We start from the raw sequence: 25,517 nt of genomic DNA on the forward strand, positions 1-25,517 counted from the left end.
CATCAGTTCAGTTCAGTTCAGTCGCTCAGTCGTGTCTGACTCGTTGTGACCCCATGAATCGCAGCACGCCAGGCCTCCCTGTCCATCACCAACTCCTGGAGTTCACTCAGACTCACCTCCATCGAGTCAGTGATGCCATCCAGCCGTCTCATCCTCGGTCGTCCCCTTCTCCTCCTGCCCCCAATCCCTCCCAGCATCAGAGTCTTTTCCAATGAGTCAACTCCTCGCATGAGGTGGCCAAAGTACTGGAGTTTCAGCTTTAGCATCATTCCTTCCAAAGAACACCCAGAACTGATCTCCTTCAGAATGGACTGGTTGGATCTCCTTGCAGTCCAAGGGACTCTCAAGAGTCTTCTCCAACACCACACTTCAAAAGCATCAATTATTCAGCACTCAGCTTTCTTCACACTCCAACTCTCACATCCATACATGACCACTGGAAAAACCATAGCCTTGACTAGATGGACCTTAGTCGACAAAGTAATGTCTCTGCTTTTGAATATGCTATCCATTTTGGTTATAACTTTTCTTCCAAGGAGTAAGCGTCTTTTAATTTCATGGCTGCAATCACCATCTGCAGTGATCTTGGAGCCCAAAAAAATAAAGTCTGACACTGTTTCCATTGTTTCCCCATCTATACATAATGATGAGATATCAGAAAATTTCCCCTGAGACTGGGAATGAGAAAGGATGCTCACTGGTATCACTTCTGTTAAATATTGTCCTGAAGGTTTTAGCCAATTCAATAAAGCAAGAAAAACAAATAAAACACATATAAATGTATCAGAAACAAAAAAATAAAACTGTCATTATTTTCAGATGGCATGACTGTGTATGGATGAAAACCAAAATAATACAAAGGTAATTACAATTAACAAATGCATTTGGTAAATTCATTTTATATATGGCTATCACAAAGCAATCTATTGTATTTTCTATATGCCATAGATAAGCAATTTGGAATTTTAAAATGTTAATATTTATAACAGCAAGAGAAACATTAAATATCTAGGAATAAATCTAATTAAAGAAGTCCAAAACCTTACACAGCAATGTAGTATTGCTGCTGCTGCTGCTGGTAAGTCGTGTCCGACTCTGTGCGACCCCGTAGACAGCAGCCCACCAGGCTCCCCTGTCCCTGGGATTCTCCAGGTGAGAACACTGGAGTGGGTTGCCATTTCCTTCTCCAATGCGTGAAAGTGAAGTCACTCAGTCGGGTCCGACTCTTAGCGACCCCAAGGACTGCAGTCTACCAGGCTCCTCCTCCCATGGGATCTTCCAGGCAAGAGTACTGGAATGGGGTGCCATTGCCTTCTCCAGCAATGTAGTATTAAGAGAAAGTAAATAAGACCTTTAAAATGGAGAAACACAATGAGAATGGACTGGATTAATCAATAATGTAAATATGTCAGGGCTCCCCATATATTCAGTAGAATACTAACCAAAATTCCATGAAGTTCCTGATGGAAATTGATAAGCTGATTCTACAATTTATATGGAAAAGAAAAGAGCAAAAATAGCCAAGAAAATAGTGAGGAAGAGGAGAAGTAGGAGTCTACACTCTCTGATATCAAAACATGGCAAAACCATAGTAATGAAACATCAAAATAATGTTGCCAGGACAGGCACAGACCAATGGAACTGAACAGAGATTCTGTAAAGAGGCACACACACATACTTGAGTGCTACACTTTTCATGAGGTTTGCACTATAGAGTCATGGACAAAGGACAGTCTTTACAATAGATGAACCCAATCAATGGATTATCCATGGTGAGAAAAGATGGAATTGGGCCTCTACCTTATGCTCTACACAGAAGTCAATTTTACGGGACTTGTAAATTTAAATGTGAAAAGTAAATCAAAAAAGCTACCAGCAGTTTAAAGAATATCTTCATGAACATTTGGGGCAAAAATGTCTTTAACACTAAACAAAAAGAAAAAAATCATAACATGGATTAAATTAGGGATCTATACATCAAAAAACATTAGCAACACACACAACAAACTCAGGGTTAAGATTCTTATTAAGTAAATGCCTCTTAAAAATAAATAATAAAAGATAAAAATTTAACTGTCCACCCAAAAATTGTCTTAAAAAAAAAAGACAATCTCTATGAGATTATTTATAGTCAATGAACATATTAAAGAGTGTTCAATCTCACTAGAGAATAAAGATAAAGAGAAGTAAGATTTTTAACATAGTAGATTGGTAAAGATGAAAATAAGAAACATTAAATTTTATACTAGCCAAGATTTGTACACTTTCATAAACTTATGTAGGAAATTAAATTGGATAAGTTTCCAGAAACTGCCAGTTACCACAAAATCCCTAAAAATATATCTATTCTTTGACCAAGAATTCCACTTTTAGAAATTTATCCTAGAGAAAAAGCTGAACAACTTTGCAAAAATAGATTTTCATCACTGCAATGCTTGTATAATAAGAAATTAGTAGATAAAAGTCTAACAATAGGATATTGGTAAAATATGTTATGGTAATCCACATACAAAGACACTATGTCATAATTATAAATAATTATATGGATCAAGGATCACCACTTAAGATGACCACAGGGGCAAGATGTAACATAAATGAGTGAAGAGACTCTTTGGCAGACTTAGACAGCATGTGCCCCTTTTGAAGAGGGCAACTCCAATTAATTGATGCCAAGTAAGAAGTGGGGGAGGGTCTAGTGTTGTCAGTATAGCCAATATTTTAAGTGAAGTAAAAAACTGAAATTTTTATGTGAAATCTCCTCATGTTTAAAAGTTGTCTATTGTTTAAAAAATTTTTGAAAAAGATTCAGTGACCAAATAAAATATGTCATGTATGGACTGTTTTCTATTCAAAGGCTGACAGTACCAATGTACACGCATATTGTTGATACCAAAAGATATTCAAGATGTATTGCTTTTATTGCTGTAAAAAGCCTGTTACAAAACAGCTTCTATAATATGATCTCATTTTTTCTAAAATGGAAAGCATATTTATATACATAAAGAAATGCTAAATAGTGTCTAAGGGGTATAAGTGATATAAATCTAAAGGTATGTTGGGAGAATTTTATTTTTTATACATTTCTCTATTTTTGCATTTTTATATTGATCATTAATATTTTGATGTAAGAAAATAGCGTGAAGTTTTTTTCATTTGTGATTATAAAGGAAAAAGGTAATAGTTTAGTTTAAATTTTTGAGAATGAAATTAAAATATCAAAATCACTGAGTAAATATTCTTGCACATAAAATCAAACAGACCAGAATTGAAAGTCAGTTCTTCCATTTAATGTATCAGTGGCCTTGGGCTTTCTCACCTATAAAATGTCAATGATAATACCTACCATCTCTACCTCAAATCCCCTGGGTAATGTAAAAATTAACAAACAAAAACAGAATTAATATCTTCCACATGGCCTTCCTAGCATCCCCAAAATCTAAGTGGAGAGAAGGGGGCTTTTTCTACCGCTATTCAAGTTTGGAAAGAAAACAGACACTTGTAGAACATAATAATGAAAAAAGGTTGGTATGGTCATTTTTGTTATTCTATCAAGAGGTAAGACCTCTTCCCTTGCAACTGCCTGCCCCACAATTCACTCCCTGTCTACCAGGGATACCCAACACAATGGAGAAGAGTGTGGCTGCCAACAGAAGTAGCATTAGATGAGGTAGAGTGGTATCATGTTCTCAAGAATATCTGGGTAGAGCCTAAGTGTGCATGGAGCCTCAGGACACATGGAATAAACTAGAGAAGCCACTCTGAAGATTGGATTTGACCCTAAAATAAATACATGAATAAATATCCTTTGAAAGTCTGCCACCTTTTAGCTTGTATTCTTGTCTCTCTGGTAAAGGCATGAATTTTTCCACAAGGAATTCAGGGAGGTGAAGCAGTCCACAGGTGAAATTGGCTGATATCAGGAAGGTTTTGTTCCTATCTATATCGCCTATTTTTCATCATAAAGGACTTAGATATCCATGTTCCACTATTCCTTGTAACTACTGTGCAGCGTAAGTATTTTTTAGAATGGAGGGTAAGGACACTTTTTCTGGTTACTGTATACCATTGGAAACCTACCTTCAGATGAGCTTGTGTGCTTTCTAAGCACCCAGTTTTAAACCTAGAGAGAAATATCATCATATCTGGTCCATGGACATATATTCTGTAAGATATTTCTGATATAATAACTTATTTTCATTATTGCTCCTTTTTCAATTAATTTCCAATAAAAGAGAACAATAAAAGTGTTGTTTTATATCTTTACTCTCTCAGTAATGTGCAACATAAACATAATAGTGTTAAGAAGTCAGAAATAACTTAACACAGTAGCCATAGAAGATGTTTATATTTGCAAAATTTCAACAGTGATCTTCCCTAGCTTCCCCCAAATTAGCATATTTGTTAACCAAATTAATTAAGAAGCTTTTCAAAATAAAAGCAATGTTTTAAATAAATAAATTTTTATAACCATAGAACATTTAGTTCTGTTGGAGGTAACAAACATATTATACTCAAGTACTTTATGAAGATATTAGGATAAAAATTATCTGGATGCAATTATAAATGTACCCGAATTAGTCATTTGCTTTTTTGGCGTGTATGTTTTTCTGCATGTGTTAAAATTATATAATATATTTTTGTAATCAGTTAGTCCTTAAATCATCACAATGTTATCTGATGCACAGAATTTATATCATCTCAAGATGATGATATGATATTGTTTGGACAATGTCTTTAAATTTAGTACTATAAATTAAATGCAATGAAAGCCAAGACCTCCTCTCTGCCCGTGTTTGTTAGAGAAAATGAATGCTAGATCCCCAGTTTGGAAGAATGAGACATTCTTAGAAATCTCAACCTCGGAATTTCATAACTGAATATTGTTGTCACATCAAAATTCTAATCTCAACAGAGTTTTCACTGTGTTTCAGAGTGGGTGGGTATAAATTCACTTATGATCAGCTTTTCCAATGAAATCACATCTGTTTAGTAAACTACAAAAAGCTTTCTAAAAATTGATTTTATTTAATAAATATTTTAAAGAGTTCACTAACTGATCCTCCAGAAATTCTGATCAATTGTTTAGCTTTCATTCACTTTTATTTCTACTGTGATTCTTAGGAATTTGTCTAGTCTATAATTAATCTATTAAAATATCTACGCATTGGTAACTTTGGCTTCCTTCCACAATAAGCTATGTTAAGATCTCTAAATTAAATGACAAAGGTAGAGAAGTAAAAATTAAATACAACAACAGGTTATAGTAAGTGCTCTTTAGAATATCAGATTAACAAATTTGTCCCAAAATGATAAGTAATAACTTACCAAATGAATAATGCAACACAGAATAGATTTTAACAGAATCTCAATCTCCCTCTTCCCTTCCCATCTATCTCTCTCAATCTTTCTTTTTGGCTCTCTATCTATCTCTCCATCTCTGTCTCTCACTCTCTCACACACATACACACATACACACACTTCCACCCACATCCATACATGAGTGTGTACACAAACTCAGAATTTTAAAACACTGCTACCAGAGGTTTTAACTTAGATAAATTAACTACATTAAAATACTGACGCTGTGAAAATATCTGTTTATGTCCAATACCCCATAGAGGGCATCTTCTTGTGAACTTCTAAAAATCTTAAAGAAAGCAAATCAGAAGGGAAAAACAGAGTCCTTGGCAGGAAGTCTAGGTGAAGGCATTGCTGCCGCTCGGGGTCACAGCTTCCCATTGTCCTCACAGCTCTCCTTCTCCTCTATGGCCTCCAGGCTGCGCTTACTCTTCACCTCAGCACCACTGCTGGGGGCTTTACTGAGGCCACAAGACAAGCATGCCAGCTGGATCTGCTTCATGTTTTCTATGGCTTCATTCTTGGCGTTCTTCAATAGGTCTCCCTGGCCCTACAAACAAGCAGAAATAAACATCAAAGAAAAAAGTTACAGGCCAAGAAGATCCTGAGTGACATCATTCTATATGCTTCCTGCTATTGCTCAGCGAGGAGCAGACTCGGACTTGAGAGCCCACTTTTGCCAGGTTTAGGCCGCATTCTTTTCTTGCATTATTGAGGGTCTTTGTAATTTAACTCAAGGACCTCAACCTGAGCTTTCACCATTGGTTCTGTGATTGCCGGCAGCCCCCCTTGAGATTCCTGTGGGAGGAAACACCCTCCTCTGAATGTACCAAGGACACTCAACCTTTCCATCACCAGGGTTTGAGACTTTACACATTGCTACAACTCCTGTCCCACCCAGCCCAGCATTCCTAAGCTCGGGAGAAAACAAGGAAAGAAGCTCCTCCTCAAAGAACCAAAAATTAAATCAGCTCCTTGGTGTACAAGGGCTTACAAAGCAAAGTATCTTCCAGAAAGTAAATCACACACCCTTATGTTTGGTGAGCTGCTGTTTTATTTTGTTTTTGTTTTTGTTTTTAATACATTGCATCATCACTGCAGTTTGCAGTCTGATAAGTTCCAGGTTACCCACATTCCTTCTATCTCTTCCATTATCCTCAAAACAATGTTCCCATCTCGTTGATGGAGGAGAGGCTCTGGAGGCTTAGTGTGTCAATCAAAACAAAAAAGCAAACAAGGATCACAGGGAATCATCCACTGTCAGTTATATCAGAGCCTGAGTGATCTTTTTCCATTATCTTTTTTCTTTTTATTTTAGTTCATTGTTGTGATGATCAAGTATGTATGCTGACACTGGCCCAGGGGGCTGAAGAAATAAGTATGGGGAAGCCAGAACACGTCTCTACAGACAAAAAAGGAAGCTGTTCTGTCTCCTAGCTTCATTCTCACGACAATGCATGAGAGTATGACCTTGAAACTGGAGGTTATAAGAGCTGCTGGAGAGTTTCTCAATAAAGCAGAGACTCCGAGAAAAAGAATAGATGAGAAAAGTCATCTATTTTATGCATGATATGCTGTTTGCTTTCTTTAATTTGATGAAGGCTTTCACCTCAGGGTATATGAGAAAGCTTGTATTTAAAATGCTTTGGAATATTTCCTCAAAATCTGTACAAGCACTTGCCAGTTCCATCTTATGTCATAATAGCTCAATCCTTCAAACAACACTTTTAAACACAAGATGAGTAAGTAAGGCATTGCCTAATATTTTTGTTATGGTGTGCCTGTGTACTAAGTAAATTCAGTCATGTCTGACTTTGTGCGACCCAATGGACTGCAGACTGCCAGGCTCCTCGGTCCATGGGATTCTCCAGGCAAGCATATGGAGTGGGTTGTCATACCCTCCTCCAGGGAATCTTTCCATCCCAGGGGTCAAACCTGCATCTCTTATGTCTCCTGCATTGGCTGGCAGGTTCTTTACCACTAGTACCACCTGGGAAGCCTACCTTATTTCACACACCACACTTAGAATACGGACTAAGACTAGACTAGAGACTGAACACACTCTAGGATACAGAGGGACTTTCAAAGGGAAAAATAGGCACTACACCAACAGAACTTGGAGAGTATAGACAATAATAAGCTCCCTCTGAAAGTTAAAAAGAAGGTCATATCCACCTTGAAAATGCAGTCCTTAAGCAATAATAATAACATACAAAGTGCTTGCTCTCTGTGGTCATCCTTCTTCATGCTTTATATATGTTCATTATTCAATTTTCACAACATCCCCACAAAATAGGCATTTTTCTTATTTTAAGTTTAGAGTGAAAAAACAAATAGAGGCCCAGGATGGTCCTCATTCCCAGAGTCACACAGCTGCTAAGTGGTAGAGCTGGGGTTGAAATAAAGTCTTGCTGTTGATTCCAGAGTCTGTAGTCTTAACCACTACAGATGGTTAAGTCTTAACCACTACAGATGATATGGCATCTCTTCAAGGCAAGTTGTGCACTCTACGAAGCACATTAAAGCCTCCCAGTCATCGTTACCCTTGGAAACAAGATAGATAAAAAGACAATCATTGCCCAGGTGGCACAGAACTTAGAGATGGGATCTACAGTCAGGAAGATAAGCTGCCCCAAGGTATGTTGGCAGGGACAAAAGTCAGAGGATCTTGGTTGTGCTTTTAGCTCCAACAATTTCTCCCTATGCCATTTTATCTCTTGTAAAAATGATGAAAACATTCTTCTGCCTTCCTCAGAGTTGTAAAGATTAAAGAAAGTATGTTGAAAAGCTGTTTGTGATTTAAATAATCACAAGTAAATATGCTATTAGGCGATATGAAAAGCAACTGACATAGTCAACTACTAAAGAGTGGGAAATGGCAACCCACTCCAGTATTCTTGCCTGAAGAATCCCATAGACTATATATAACCTGTCAGGCTCCTCTGTCCATGGGGTCCCAAGAGTTGGACACGACTTAGTGACTAAACCACCACCACCGCCACTACTAAATAAATGTCTTGATGTTGTGCACATTTTAATATAAATTTTGCCAACTTGTTTAAAATGCATCCATATATAAGGGTTTGTTTTTACTGAGATATGTATACTGCTACTGCTTTTACAAATGCAAACATCCCTTTAAAAAAAACTGTATTAATAAACAGATTATACCCACACTCATTTTCAGAGTATTAGTTTTAAGTGCTCCCTTTTCTCTTAGTGTTGAAATTTTCATCAAGCATTTTTAAAGCATGACAAAAGCAAAGCTGGCATCTTTCCTAATTGCAAGAGAGCAGTGAAATACACAAAAATATCAAGCTTGATACTACTAATGCATAATGCTCTCATGTCTCTTTTCTGGCAGCAGGTTATGAAACACATCTAATTAATCAGCCAGAATGTCATCTCATCAGTTCTGAGAAGCGGCATCCAGGCCTAAAAGCCAGACTGTGTTAGTTCTGGTAAACAGAAGTCACTCTCTCTAGAAAACAAAGGCCAATTGGAGAAGACAGCTTGTGCCAGTACACAAAAACACAAGGACATCATCTCTGGATAACTAAGAGACAACACGTCCTGGGTACATGATATAGGCAGGTAAAAAATATTAAAAGAAAAATTAATCTATTAACTAATAGAACAAGAAAAATGAAAGACTATATTATTAAAATTTACACTTAAATAGTGATGTAAACATGCTGTTTTCAATTTTCTTTTTAAGAAGAAAATAGAGAGGTCATCTTTCTGTTCTGTGACTAAACTCTTTGAGTCCTCTTGATTAAATAAGCAGAAGCAGGAAAGACTCATTCTAGGCAAAACTGTAAAGAGGATGAAGTTTATTGTTAACAACCCCCATCTTGTCGTTCCTTTTCAGGGCTGACTTCTTCCCACTACATGTGCAGTGATTTCTATTGACCAACTAGCACCCTTTCTCTACTCCATTACACTCTCTCTCAAACTCTTCCTAACTAGCCAGCTTATACCATAACTCTTCCCTTGAAATAGCTCTGTCTTGTGTATCATTTCCCACAAGATATATTAGGAATTTAGATCACTTAGCTAAGCCAAATAAACATCTATTTCTGCTTTATTGACTATGCCAAACCCTTTGACTGTGTGGATCACAATAAACTGTGGAAAATTCTGAAAGAGATGGGAATACCAGACCACCTGACCTGCCTCTTGAGAAACCTACATGCAGGTCAGGAAGCAACAGTTGGAACTGGACATGGAACAACAGACTGGTTCCAAATAGGAAAAGGAGTACATCAAGGCTGCATATTGTCACCCTGCTTATTTAACTTATATGCAGAGTACATCATGGGCTGGAAGAAGCACAAGCTGGAATCAAGATTGCTGGAAGAAATATAAATAACTTCAGATATGCAAATGACACCACCCTTATGGCAGAAAGTGAAGAGGAACTAAAAAGCCTCTTGATGAAAGTGAAAGAGAAGAGTGAAAAAGTTGGCTTAAAGCTCAACATTCAGAAAACAGAGATCATGGCATCTGGTCCCATAACTTCATGGGAAACAGATGGGAAAACAGTGTCAGACTTTATTTTTTGGGCCTCCAAAATCACTGCAGATGGTGACTGCAGCCATGAAATTAAAAAGATGCTTACTCCTTGGAAGAAAAGTTATGACCAACCTAGACAGCATATTCAAAAGCAGAGACATTACTTTGCCAACAAACGTCTGTCTAGTCAAGGCTATGGTTTTTCCAGTAGTCATGTATGGATGTGAGAGTTGGACTATGAAGAAAGCTGAGCACCAAAGAATTGATGCTTTTGAACTGTGGTGTTGGAGAAGACTCTTGAGAGTCCCTTGGACTGCAAGGAGATCCAACCAGTCCATTCTGAAGGAGATCAACCCTGGGTGTTCTTTGGAAGGAATGATGCTAAAGCTGAAACTCCAGTACTTTGGCCACCTCATGCGAAGAGTTGACTCATTGGAAAAGACTCTGATGCTGTGGGGGGTTAGGGGCAGGAGGAGAAGGGGACGACAGAGGATGAGATGGCTGGATGGCATCACCGACTCGATGGGCGTGAGTCTGAGTGAACTCCGGGAGTTGATGATGGACAGGGAAGCCTGGCATGCTGCAATTCATGGGGTTGCAAAGAGTCAGACATGACTGAGCGACTAAACTGACTGTGTAGTATTCATTTAAGGAGTATTATAACTGGGTATTTCTAAAGAGTATACTTTGAAATTCACCTCCAACAGAGGTCTTGGGAGAAAGGCAGAATGGAGAGAAGCCCAAGATAATTCATTTTACTTGGTGGTATATAAAGCATAATATCTCTTGGGAAAATAAATCTGAGATTGTAATGGCCTGGAATGAACAATTAATGGACAATCTGACCTTTGAATACTCAACTTGAAAGAAATGTCTAGCTGTTGCCAACATTTCAATATACGAGCGATCTCATGGGAATGTTTAGCATCTCTCCAGTATTAGGGACACTTCAGGGGAAAACATGAGGACTGCTTCAATCTGAAGAGAAGTAAAAGTAATAAAGGGTATCTCAGGCAGACTGATGCTGATGAGACAAAAGAATATCAAAAGCCCCAACAACAATGACCTCCAAGGTTATTTGGCTTCCAAATGTCATAGTCCATGGAAATCCCAACACACTTAAAGAGTAACACTTAGAATCATAGAAAACCACAAATCACTACAGAAATTTGAATCTAAAAATTGGTAATGATTAATGAGTTTTTTTTAAAAAGGTACATGAAGCATTCATAACCAAATCTTTCCAACATCATTAAATTGCAGTTAAAATACATTATCTAGAAATCAAGAAATATGTGATGCATTTAGATTGCAAATGGGACTGATATACTACCACGCCACCACAGTTTTTATTACTACTAATAAATTATCACTGACAATAAAAAGCAGAAATAGACACACAGATGTAGAGAACAAATGTATGGACACCAACGGGGAGAAAAAGAGGATGGGATGAATTGGCAGATTGGGAATGATTATATATTACTATGGGCTTCCCATAGTTGTATAGAACCCACCTGTCAATGCAGGAACTGTAAGTAAGAGACCAGGGTTCAATTCCTGGGTTTGGAAGATCCTCTGGAGGAGGCATGACAATTCACTCCAGTATTCATGCCTGGAGAATCCCAAGGACAGAGGAGCCTGGCAGGCTATGGTTCATAGTGTCACAAAGAGTCAGACACAACTGAAGCAACTTAGCATAAGAGAGATAACTAATGAGAACCTATTGTACAGCAGTAGGTGGGGTGGAAAGAAGGCACAATCTATTTGTAGGACACATATTAAGCTAACCTTAAAAATGCATTCCAATATACATTAGGTGAAAATACTGTTTGATTCCACTTGCACGAGGTACCTAGAATAGACAAATTCATAGAGTCAGAAAGTATATTTGTAGATGTCAGGGCCCAGGAGGTAGGGGTGAGTGGGGAGAGGGATGGGGAGTTAGTGTTTAATGGGGACAGAGTTTCAGTTTAGGGAAGTGAAAAATTCAGGAGATGGATGATGGTGAGAGGTGCACAACAATGTGAATGTACTTAGAGCTGCTGAACTGTACAGTTAAATGTGGTTAAATAGTATGTTTTATATTTTGTGACTTTTACCACAATAAAAAAAATTTTTTTAACTTAAAAATGCTATTGTGAGGGCACGGTCCTAAGATGGCAGAGGAATAGGATGGGGAGACCACTTTCTCCCCCACAAATTCATCAAAAGAACATTTAAATGCTGAGTAAATGCCACAAAACAACTTCTGAATGCCGGCAGAGGACATCAGCCACCCAGAAAAGCAGCCCATTGTCTTCAAAAAGAGGTAGGAAAAAATATAAAAGACAAAAAAAGAGACAAAAGAGGTAGGGATGGAGCTCCATCCCAGAAAGAGAGTCTTAAAGAGAGAAGTTTCCAAACATCAGGAAACACTCTCACTGCCGAGTCTGTGGCGAGCCTTGGAAGCGCAGAGGGCAACATAACAGGGAGGATAAATAAATAAATAATTAAAACCCACAGATTATGAGCCCAACGGTAACTCCCCCAGCGGAGAAGGAGCGCAGATGCCTGTACCCGCCACTAGCAAGTGGGGGCTGGGCAGGGAGGCATGGGCTGCATTGCTTAGAGTAAGGATCAGGTCCAAATGTCCCGAGTGTGATCAGAGCGAACTAACTTGGGTTAGCAAACCAGACTGTGGGATAGCTGCCACATGAAAAGCTCTAACATAAGACACCGCCAAGACCGCGCACAGAACAAAGGATGGAACAGAATTAGCCTGCTGCAGACCATCCCCCTCCGGTGACAGGCAGCCAGAGCCAGAAGGGCCGGAAGGGGGCAACAGCAGCCCCAGAGAGACATTATCTACCAAACTAAAAGCAGGCTTCTTTGCTAACTAAGACTTCTTGGGGTTCTGGACAGTCATCATCTGCCTGAGAAGGTGCGGCAGTTGTACACCCAGAAAACCGAGCAGCAGGGACAGGAGGGGCGATAAGTCACAGCAATTGCACTCGCCAAACACCTGAGCTACTCTGACCTGGCAAGGGCACAAAACGCAGGCCCAACCGAGTCTGCGCCTCTGAGGACTACCCGAGTGCCTGAACCTGAGCGGCTTAGACCTGGGAGGTGCATGCAGCCCAGGGCCAGCCTCAGAGTGTTCCCAGCGGAGCAACCTAGAGCCTGAGCTGTGTGCACTGCGAGTGGGGGCAGGCCCAGTGTGGCTGAGACACTGCGAGCACACACCAGTGTTATTTATTTGCAGTGTCCTTCCCTCCCCATAGCGCGACTGAACAAGTGAGCCTAAACAAAGTGTCCACCACCACCCGCCTTGTGTCAGGACGGAAATCAGACACTAAAGAGACCAGCAAACAGAAGAAGCTAAAACAGAGGGAACCGCCTTGGAAGTGACAGGTGCAATAGATTAAAACCCTGTCATTAGTACCTACTACATAGGAAGGGGCCTATACAGCTTGAGAAATATAAGCCAGACCAAGAAACTATCCAAAAATGAACTGACCCCACACTGCCCAAAACACCACCAGAGAAAGTCCCAGATATATCTTTACTATTTTTACAATCATTCTTTTTTTTTCTTTTTTTAAACTTTTTTTAATTTTTAAGTTCTCTATTACTCCTTTAATTTTCACTTTTATAACCTACTATTACTTTTCAAAAAAAAGACCCTATTTTTAAAGCAAATTTCATATATATATATTTTTTAATAATTTTAGTGACTTTGTTTTTTTTTCTTCTTCTTCTTTCTTTAACATTGTATTTTTGAAAATCCAACCTCTACTCTAGATTTTTAATCTTTGCTTTTTGGTATTTATTATCAATTTTGTACCTTTAAAAACCCAATCTTCAGTACCTATTTTTACTTGGGAGCGAGATTACTGGCTTGACTGCTCTCCTCCTTTGGACTCTCCTTTTTCTCCACCAGGTCGCCTCTGTCTCCTCCCTCCCCCTTTTCTTCTCTACCCAACTCTGTGAATCTCTGTGTGTTCCAGATGGTGGAGAACACTTAGGGAATTGATTACTGGCTGGATCTGTCTCTCTCCTTTTAATTTCCCCATTTTATCCTCCTGGCCACCTCTGTCTCCTTCCTCCCTCTTCTCTTCTCTGTATAACTCCGTGAACATCTCTGAGCGGTCCAGACTGTGGAGTGCACATAAGGAAATGATTACTGGCTAGCTTGCTCTCTCCTCTTTTGATTCCACCTCATCTCATTTGGGTCACCTCTAACTCCCTCCTCCCTCTTCTCTTCTCCATGTAACTCTGGGTGTCCCTCACTGTGGAGAAACTTTCCATCTTTAACCTAGATGTTTTATCAATGGTGCAGTATAGAAGGAGAAGTCTTGAGACTACTGTAAAAATAAGACTGAAAACCAGAAGCAGGAGGCTGAAGTCCAAATCCTGAGAACATCAGAGAACTCCTGACTCCAAGGAACATTAATCAATAGGAGCTCATCAAATGCCTCCATACCTACACTGAAACCAAGCACCACCCAAGGGCCAACAAGTTCCAGAGCAAGACATACCACACAAATTCTCCAGCCCTACAGGAACACAGCCCTGAGCTTCAATATACAGGCTGCCCAAAGTTACCCTCAAACCACTGACATCTCATAACTCATTACTGGACACTTCATTGCACTCTAGAGAGAAGAAATCCAGCTCCACCCACCAGAACACCGACACAAGCTTCCCTAACCAAGAAACCTTGACAAGCCGCTGATACAACCCCACCCACAGCGAGGAAACTCCATAATAAAGAGAACTCCACAAACTGCCAGAATACAGAAAGGACATCCCAAACGCAGCAATATAAACAAGATGAAGAGACAGAGGAATACCCAACAGGTAAAGGAACAGGATAAATGCCCACCTAATCAAACAAAAGAGGAAGAGATAGGGAATCTACCTGATAAAGAATTCCAAATAATGATAGTGAAAATGATCCAAAATCTTGAAATAAAAATGGAATCACAGATAAATAGCCTGGAGACAAGGATTGAGAAGATGCAAGAAAGGTTTAACAAGGACCTAGAAGAAATAAAAAAGAGTCAATATATAATGAATAATGCAATAAACGGGATCAAAAACACTCTGGAGGCAACAAATAGTAGAATAATGGAGGCAGAAGATAGGATTAGTGAGTTAGAAGATAGAATAGTAGAAATAGATGAATCAGAGAGGAAAAAAGAAAAACGAATTAAAATAAATGAGGACAATCTCAGAGACCTCCAGGACAATATTAAACGCGCCAACATTCAAATCATAGGAGTCCCAGAAGAAGAAGACAAAAAGAAAGACCATGAGAAAATACTTGAGGAGATAGTAGTTGTAAACTTCCCTAAAATGGGGAAGGAAATAACCACCCAAGTCCAAGAAATCCAGAGAGTCCCAAACAGGATAAACCCAAGGCAAAACACCCAAGACACATATTAATCAAATTAACAAAGATCAAACACAAAGAACAAATATTAAAAGCAGCAAGGGAAAAACAACAAATAACACACAAGGGGATTCCCATCAGGATAACAGCTGATCTTTCAATAGAAACTCTTCAGGCCGGGAGGGAATGGCAAGACATACTTAAAGTGATGAAAGAAAATAACCTACAGCCCAGATTACTGAACTCAGCAAGGATCTCATTCAAATATGAAGGAGAAATCAAAAGCTTCACAGACAAGCAAAAGCTGAGAGAATTCAGCACCACCAAACCAGCTCTCCAACAAATGCTAAAGGATACTCTCTAGACAGGAAACACAAAAAGGATGTATAAACCCGAACCCAAAACAATAAAGTAAATGGCAACAGGATCATACTTATCAATAATTACCTTAAACGTAAATGGGTTGAATGCCCCAACCAAAAGACAAAGACTGGCTGAATGGATACAAAAACAAGACCCCTATGTATGTTGTCTACAAGAGACCCACCTCAAAAGAAGGGACACATACAGACTGAAAGTGAAGGGCTGGAAAAAGACATCCCATGCAAATAGAGACCAAAAGAAAGCAGGAGTAGCAGTACTCATATCAGATAGAATAGACTTTAAAACAAAGGCTGTGAAAAGAGACAAAGAAGGACACTACATAATGATCAAAGGATCAATCCAAGAAGAAGATATAACAATTATAAATATATATGCACCCAACATAGGAGCACCACAATATGTAAGACAAATGCTAACAAGTATGAAAGGGGAAATTAATAATAATACAATAATAGTGGGAGACTTTAATACCCCACTCACACCTATGGATAGATCAACTAAACAAAACTAACAAAGAAACACAAACTTTAAATGATACAATAGACCAGTTAGACCTAATTGATATATATAGGACATTTCACCCCAAAACAATGAATTTCACCTTTTTCTCAAGTGCACACGGAACCTTCTCCAGGACAGATCACATCCTGGGCCATAAATCTAGCCTTGATAAATTCAAAAAAAAAAAAAACAAAACTGAAATCATTCCAAGCATCTTTTCTGACCATAATGCAGTGAGATTAGATCTCAATTACAGGAGAAAAACTATTAAAAATTCCAACATATGGAGGGTGAACAACACGCTTCTGAATAACCAACAAATCACAGAAGAAATAAAAAAAGAAGTCAAAATAGGCATAGAAACGAATGAAAATAAAAACACAACAACCCAAAACCTGTGGGACACTGTAAAAGCAGTGCTAAGAGGAAAGTTGATAGCAATACAGGCATACCTCAAGAAACAAGAAAAAAGTCAAATAACCTAACTCTACACCTAAAGCAACTAGAAAAGGAAGAAATGGAGAACCCCAGGGTTAGTAGAAGGAAAGAAATCTTAAAAATTAGGGCAGAAATAAATGTAAAAGAAACAAAAGAGGCCATAGCAAAAATCAACAAAACCAAAAGCTGGTTCTTTGAAAGGATAAATAAAATTGACAAACCATTAGCCAGACTCATCAAGAAACAAAGGGAGAAAAATCAAATCAATAAAATTAGAAATGAAAACGGAGAGATCACAACAGACAACACAGAAATACAAAGGATCATAAGAGACTACTATCAGCAATTATATGCCAGTAGAATGGACAACATGGAAGAAATGGACAAATTCTTAGAAAAGTACAACTTTCCAAAACTGAACCAGGAAGAAATAAAAAATCTTAACAGACCCATCGCAAGCATGGAAATTGAAACTGTAATCAGAAATCTTCCAGCAAACAAAAGCCCAGGTCCAGACGGCTTCACAGCTGAATTCTACCAAAAATTTCTAGAAGAGCTAACACCTATCCTACTCAAACTCTTCCAGAAAATTGCAGAGGAAGGTAAACTTCCAAACTCATTCTATGAGGCCACCATCACCCTAATACCAAAACCTGACAAAGATGCCACAAAAAAGAAAACTACAGGCCAATATCACTGATGAACATAGATGCAAAAATCCTTAACAAGTTTCTAGCAATCAGAATCCAACAACACATTAAAAAGATCATACACCATGACCAAGTGGGCTTTATCTCAGGGATGCAAGGATTCTTCAATACCCACAAATCAATCAGTGTAATACACCACATTAACAAATTGAAAAATAAAAACCATATGATTATCTCAATAGATGCAGAGAAAGCCTTTGACAAAACTCAACATCCATTTATGATTAAAAAAAAAAAAACTTTCCAGAAAGCAGGAATAGAAGGAAAATACCTCAACATAATAAAAGCTATATATGACAAACCCACAGCAAACATTATCCTCAGTGGTGAAAAATTGAAAGCATTTCCCCTAAAGTCAGGAACAAGACAAGGGTGCCCACTTTCACCACTACTATTCAACATAGTTCTGGAAGTTTTGGCCACAGCAATCAGAGCAGAAAAAGAAATAAAAGGAATCCAAATTGGAAAAGAAGGAGTAAAACTCTCACTGTTTGCAGATGACATGATCCTCTACATAGAAAACCCTAAAGACTCCACCAGAAAATTACTAGAGCTAATCAATGAATATAGTAAAGTTGCAGGATATAAAATCAACACACAGAAATCCTTTGCATTCCTATACACTAATAATGAGAAAATAGAAAGAGAAATTAAGGAAACAATTCCATTCACCATTGCAATGAAAAGAATAAAATACTTAGGAATACATCTACCTAAAGAAACTAAAGACCTATATATAGAAAACTATAAAACAATGGTGAAAGAAATCAAAGAGGACACTAATAGATGGAGAAATATACCATGTTCATGGATCGGAAGAATCAATATAGTGAAAATGAGTATACTACCCAAAGCAATCTATAGATTCAATGCAATCCCTATCAAGCCACCAACGGTATTTTTCACAGAGCTAGAACAAATAATTTCACAATTTGTATGGAAATACAAAAAACCTCAAATAGCAAAGCAATCTTGAGAAAGAAGAATGGAACTGGAAGAATCAACCTGCCTGACTTCAGGCTCTACTACAAAGCCACAGTCATCAAGACAGTATGGTAATGGCACAAAGACAGGAATATAGATCAATGGAACAAAATAGAAAGCCCAGAGATAAATCCACACACCTATGGACACCTTATCTTCGATAAAGGAGGCAAGAATATACAAAGGATTAAAGACAATCTCTTTAACAAGTGGTGCTGGGAAAACTGGTCATCCACTCATAAAAGAATGAAACTAGATCACTTTCTAACACCATACACAAAAATAAACTCAAAATGGATTAAAGATCTAAACGTAAGACCAGAAACTATAAAACTCCTAGAGAACATAGGCAAAACACTCTCTGACATAAATCACAGCAGGATCCTCTATGACCCACCTCCCAGAATATTGGAAACAAAAGCAAAAATAAACAAATGGGACCTAATTAAACTTAAAAGCTTCTGCACAACAAAGGAAACTATAAACAAGGTGAAAAGACAGCATTTGGAATGGGAGAAAATAATAGCAAATGAAGCAACTGACAAACAACTAATCTCAAAAATATACAAGCAACTCCTGCAGCTCAATTCCAGAAAAATAAACAACCTAATCAAAAAATGGGCCAAAGAAATAAATAGACATTTCTCCAAAGAAGACATACACATGGCTAACAAACACATGAAAAGATGCTCAACATCACTCATTACCAGAGAAATGCAAATCAAAACCACAATTAGGTACCATTTCACACTAGTCAGAATGGCTGCGATCCAAAAGTCTACAAGCAATAAATGCTGGAGAGGGAGTGGAGAAAAGGGAACCCTCTTACACTGTTGGTGGGAATGCAAACTAGTACAGCCACTATGGAGAACAGTGTGGAGATTCCTTAAAAAACTGGAAATAGAACTGCCTTATGACCCAGTAATCCCACTGCTGGGCCTACACACCAAGGAAACCAGAATTGAAAGAGACATGTGTACCCCAATGTTCACTGCAGCACTGTTTATAACAGCCAGGACATGGAAGCAACCTAGATGTCCATCAGCAGATGAATGGATAAGAAAGCTGTGGTACACATACACAATGGAGTATTACTCAGCCATTAAAAAGAATACATTTGAATCAGTTCTAATGAGGTGGAAGAAACTGGAGCAGATTATATAGAGTGAAGTAAGCCAGAAAGAAAAACACCAATACAGTATACTAACGCATATATATGGAATTTAGAAAGATGGTAACGATAAACCTGTATGCAAGACAGCAAAAGAGACACAGATGTATAGAACAGACTTTTGGACTCTGGGGGAGAGGGAGAGGGTGGGATGATTTGGGAGAATGGCATCGAAACATGTATAATATCATATAAGAAATGAATCACCAGTCTAGGTTCGATGCAGGATACAGGATGCTTGGGGCTGGTGCACTGGGATGACCCAGAGGGATGGTATGGGGAGGGAGGTGGGAGGGGGGTTCAGGATTGGGAACACATGTACACCTGTGGCATATTCATGTTGATGTATGGCAAAACCAATACAATATTGTAAAGTAAAAAATAAATAAATTTTTAAAAATGCTATTGTGATACTAAACAGAAGCTAATAGTTATTAAGCACAATATACTAAACATAAACCAACTTGTACCCCTTATCTCAAAACCATAAAAGAGGCTAGAATTCTAAATCCGTGCCAGCTATTAGCTATATATAAAAATACATTTTATCAACTATCAAAAGACGTTTAGAATTTGTGTTATTCCTGTTCATACTAAGAAATTCAGTTTCCCTCCACTGTTTGAAACAGTCTAAAATAGTTTTGGCTACATTCTGGCAGAGTAACTTATAAAAGACATCCATGGTCTTTAGTATCCATTTTTCCCATGAACTGCACAATTCCTTGTGATATTAGTGCATGAAAGAACAGTCGAACATTACAACTAGTGTCCTCGTCATGTGCGAAGGAAATGCATGGGTTGTCTCAGAGTACACCACAAATATTTAAAGCCGTCAATCAAGACTCTGGGAATGGAGGGGCCCTCATGTATTCACAACGACACCCATAAACAAATACAACACTGTCGCCAGGCAGGCTTGTGTGGCTATTTGTCATCACACACTCAATGGCAGACAGATTCCCCTGAATTCTACCCACGTGAATGTCAACACTCACAGCGAGAGTCACCCCTGGATAATATTGCACCAAAAATCAGCCACAGACAGTATGATGGTGTTCGTACCTCTTTATTTGTTCCAGCTCCATTTGGTGGACATGACCATATTGTAGTGGGCTGTCCACAGTTAATAACTGTTCAAAAAACACGCTTTCGAGGAATATCTGTAGCATCTAAAAGGTGTAAGTGTTTTGCTCCAAAGAGATACACACAACTATTACAGTGTCCTTTATTTGAGAAATTAAAATAGCAAATCAAAAATGTGTTGGTATCAAAACAGATATATTTCTCTTGATGTTACATTATTGAAATATAGGGTAAAACTGTGCAAAGATGGCCTGGGATTCTTGCTCTCCAAAATGAAAGCCTAGTTATGTAGGGAATGTATACAACATGTGAGCAAGAGTAACAGGCACAGAGATGTAGCCATGGGGAAATTATGTACAAAATACCTCAACTGCACAAAAATAGAAGTTCTTATTGCAGAAAGTTATCAGTACTCAGATTTATTATTTTTCAAGACCTTGTCAACCAAATATTCAACTGCATCCTACTTGCTTCTTAAAAATTGAAATTTTTACCCTATGAACATTCAAGAAATATAGATGAATAGTTGAAGAGTAGTTCTGGTCTCAGAGTATTGACTTAATGGAACTTTTTGTGTTACTCTTCTCCTGAAACTCTGAACTTAAAAAAAAGAAAAAACACTGCTTTTCAAATCTTTATCACATAAACCAATTAAACTATTTCCTTTTTATAGGAAGAAAAAAAGTGGACTACATTGGACATGTTTACCTGAGCCATTAGATTTTATAATTTTTATACAGTTCAATTTTTTAAATTATCCTTATGACACATTTTACTATTTGTCAGAACTCCAATTAATTAAATACCTCTGAATTTATGGAAATAGAACCTAAGTAAGTATTTTTAGTATCTGAGAACCTGGATCTGAAAGAGTAATAATTTACAAAATGTAGAAGATATTTCAAAAAAATTTAGAATAATTCAATGCCACGAAACATTAAAGAATAAAACAGAATGACTTGTTTAATAACAACCATACAAAAGGTTCTAAAAAATATGAAGTCATACTCTATTAATGTTCAATATAATGAAAATTGTGTTTAAAAGTTAAATTTGATGACATATCTTTTAAGACCTGGTAAATAAGATTTTCTTTTTCCACATATCTTTCTCAAATGAAAACCACTGATTAACCATGTTTTTTAAAGTAGTTTTCAATATAGAGTAGACAACTATTGTGTCATTGTGTGAGAATGCATATATATATATATATATATATATATATATATATATATATATACAGAGAGAGAGAGAGAATACTGGGTTTCCCTGGTGACTCAGGCAGTAAAGAATCTGTTTGCAGTGCAGAAAACCTGGGTTTGAGCCTTGGGTCAGGAAGATCCCCTGGAGAAAGGAATGGCTTACTTACTCCAGTATTCTTGCCTGGAGAATTCCATGGATGGAGGAGCCTGGTGGGCTGCATGAGGTCACAAAGAGTCAGACATGACTGAGTTGACTAATACACTTAATCATATACAGTCCTATATGTAAATGAAGTAGTTTAATACTTCAGTTCCTCTATTATTTAAATACTACTCACTAATAACATAATTGCATCACTTTAACAGAATGAAATATACAAATTATATGATCATTTCAACAGATGCATAAAAATCATTTGGCAAAATTCTACATCATTTCATGACAAAACTCTCAATAAATTGAGTATGTATGGAATGTACTTCAATATACAAAGGGACATATGTGACAAGCCCACAGGTAACTCCATCAGTTCAGTTCAGTTGCTCAATCATGTCCGACTCTTTGTGACACCATGGACTGCAGCATGCCAGGCTTCCCTGTCTATCACAAACTCCCAGAACTTGCTCAAACTCACGTCCATCCAGTCGATGATGCCATCCAACCATCTCATCCTCTGTCAGCCCCTTCTCCTGCCTTCAATCTTTCCCAGCATTAGGGTCTTTTCAAGTGAGTCAGTTCTTCACATCAGGTGACCAAAGTACTAGAGCTTCAGCTTCAGCATCAGTCCTTCCAATGAATATTCAGAGCTGATTTCCTTTAGGATTGACTGATAGGATTTTCTTGCAGTCCAAGGGACTCTTAAGTGTTCTTCAACACCACAGTTCAAAAGCATCAATTCTTTGGCACTCAGCTTTCTTTATGGTCCAACTCTTACATCCATACATGACTACTGGAAAAACCATAGGTTTGACTAGACAGACTTGTCAGCAAAATAATGTCTCTGCTTTTTAATATGCTGTCTGGGTTGGTCATAGCCTTTCTTCCAAGGGGCAAGTGTCTTTTAATTTCATGGGTACTGTCACCATCTGCGGTGATTTTGGAGCCCAAGAAAATAAAGTCTGTCACTGTTTCCCCATCTACTTGCCATGAAGTGATGGGACCAGATACCATGATCTTAGTTTTTTGAATGTTGAGTTTTAAGCCAGCTTTTTCACTCTCCTCTTTCACTTTCATCAAGAGGCTTTTCAGTTCCTCTTCACTTTCTGCCATAAGTGTGGTGTCATCTGTATATCTAGGTTATTGATATTTCTCCCTGAAATCTTGATTCCAGTTTGTGCTACATTCAGCCCAGCATTTTGCATGATGTACTCTGCATATAAGTTAAATAAGCAGAGTGACACTATACAATCTTACTGTAATCCTTTCCCATTTTGGAACCAGTCCATTGTTCCATGTCTGGTTCTAACTGTCAACAGTAAAAGGTTGAAAGCTTTTCTTCTAAGATCAGGAACAAGACAAGAGTGCCCACTCTATTTCTATTCAGCATAGTATTGGAAGACTTAACCAGAGCAATCAGGCAAGAAAAAGGAATAAAAGATATCCAGATTGGAAAGGAAGAAGTAAAATGATGACCTGATGTTTTATATAGAAACTCCTAAAGACTCCATAAAAATACTGTTAGAACTGATTAGTGAATTCAGTAAAGGTGTAGGATACAAAATCAACATAAAAATTTAATCAGTTGTATTTCTATACACCTACAACAAACTATCAGAAAGAGAAAGAAATAAAATAATTCTGTTTATAATAGCATCAAAAATAATAAAATACTTAGGAGTAAATTTAACATAGGAGGTGAAAGATCTGTACACTGAAAACTAAAGGCACTGATAAAAGAAACTGAAGATAACACAAATAAATGGGAAGATATCCCATGATCATGGATCAGAATTAAAATTATTAAGATGGTCATATTACCCAAAACCATCCATAGATTCAATGTGATCCCTAACAAAATTCCAGTGGCATTTTTCACAAGAAAAGAAAAATAACCCTAAAATTCATACGGAATAAAAAAGATCCCAAATAACCAAAGCAATCCTGAGAGAGAACAAAGTTGGAGGAATCATACATCTGATTTCATCTATATTACAAAGCTAATCAAAACAGTATGGTACTGTCATAAAAAGACACATAGACCAATGGAACAAAATTGAGAGTCTAGAAATAAAAGACTGTGCTTGTGTGCTTAGTCGCTCAGTTGTGTCTGACTCTTTGTGACCCCATGGACTGAAATCCACCAAGCGCCTCTGTCCATGGGGATTCTCCAGGTAAGAATACTGGAGTGGGTTGCCATGCCCTCCTCCAAACAAATGACTAATAATATATTTCTGTTGTTCAGTTGCTCAGTCACGTCCAACTCTTTTTTGCAACTCCATGGACCGAGGTTTCCCACATTGCAGGCTGATTCTTTACCAGCTGAGCCACAGGAAAGCCTAAAAATACTGGAGTGGGTAGCCTATCCCTTCTCCAGAGGATCTTCCCAACCCAGGAATTGAACCAGGGTCTCCAACATTTCAAGCGGATTCTTTACCAACTGAGCTATACACACTGCCTAAAATAAGAATGGTCATTTAAAATAAAATAATTTGTATTTCAACATGTAAACACCCAAGCAGGCATTCAGGAAACCATAATGAGGTAGACAGATACTTGTACTTACTTAATATGATTTATTTATATTTAAAAGAGAGATAACAGGACCAGATGCCTTTCTACACACATAAGATACAGGAAAATGATAATGCTGATGTACCACATAGATACCAGTATATAAACAAATAATGGCAACAGACCAGACTTGCTTAGATATAATAAAAGAAGGAAGGAAATAATCTTAATTAAGATAGGGATAATATGTCAAGACAAGTACAGAATCTCACCATGGAGAAAAATGTGATAATCCCGCAAGTTAAGAAGTAAATAATGTTCCATACACCTCATCAAATTTGCCAAATCTTCAAAAGAACCTCAAAGGACATTTTCCTTGTGCTTGATAATATCTGCTTCTACTTGACAGGATACTGTGGAAGGCTTATCATGGATTATCAAAATAACAAAGTATCAAATCAAAACCAAGAGCTCACTTCAGTTTGTTCCAATATTACAATTATAGAAATTATAAAATCAGGTAGACAGAATGCCTGGAGTGAATATGTTATTCAATAATTTGGAAACAATATCTTTATTCATTTTGGCTTACCTCTAAGTAATTCTTTCTCATGTACTGGGCCTTTCACATAACTTCTTGTTAAACAATCATTTACAAAAGTCTTCTGATTTGTATTTTAGAGTGTGCAGTCAGGCAGGACTCGAGAAAGTCTTGCAGGACATAGAGCAATTCTTCATTGTTTTGCACCATCCTGCACAGTGTAGGAAAGCCAACATTCCTGGCCTCTCCCACTAAAGGGCAGGAGAATCCCCCTCCCTCCGGAAGTCACCTCTACAATGTTCCTAAACACCCTCTAGGGGGCAGTACTGTGCCTATTAAGAATCATCAGGCTAGAATCTGGGGATACCATGTTGAGCACAGATGACCCCCAGCCACATAAAACTTAAGTCTAGTAAGGGATACAGGCATAAATCAAAAAGTCACAAAAACAAATTTATGCCTAATTGCAAGTTGTGCTACGTGCTTAAAGGAACGTGATGCTGCAAGAACAGGTAGTCTAGGGTATTAGTCAAGGCTTCCCTGCGAAAGTGACAACTGAACAACAACTTGAAAGATGGAGAG

At 37.9% G+C, this 25,517-nt stretch overlaps 1 protein-coding gene across 1 annotated transcript in view; it reads right to left on the minus strand.

The window, feature by feature from the left end:
- Positions 1-4,245: 4,245 nt before the first annotated feature.
- Positions 4,246-25,517, minus strand: part of PLCL1 (phospholipase C like 1 (inactive)) — a 370,926-nt gene continuing 349,654 nt past the window's right edge. The window contains exon 6 of the mRNA XM_040228861.1: positions 4,246-5,908. Within this exon, the coding sequence (XP_040084795.1) occupies positions 5,726-5,908 (183 nt within the window). The 3' untranslated portion in view covers positions 4,246-5,725. The remainder of the gene's footprint in view (positions 5,909-25,517) is intronic.

Source organism: Oryx dammah, unplaced genomic scaffold (assembly GCF_014754425.2).
Source record: "Oryx dammah isolate SB20612 unplaced genomic scaffold, SCBI_Odam_1.1 HiC_scaffold_27, whole genome shotgun sequence".
NCBI classification, from domain to species: Eukaryota; Metazoa; Chordata; class Mammalia; order Artiodactyla; family Bovidae; genus Oryx; species Oryx dammah.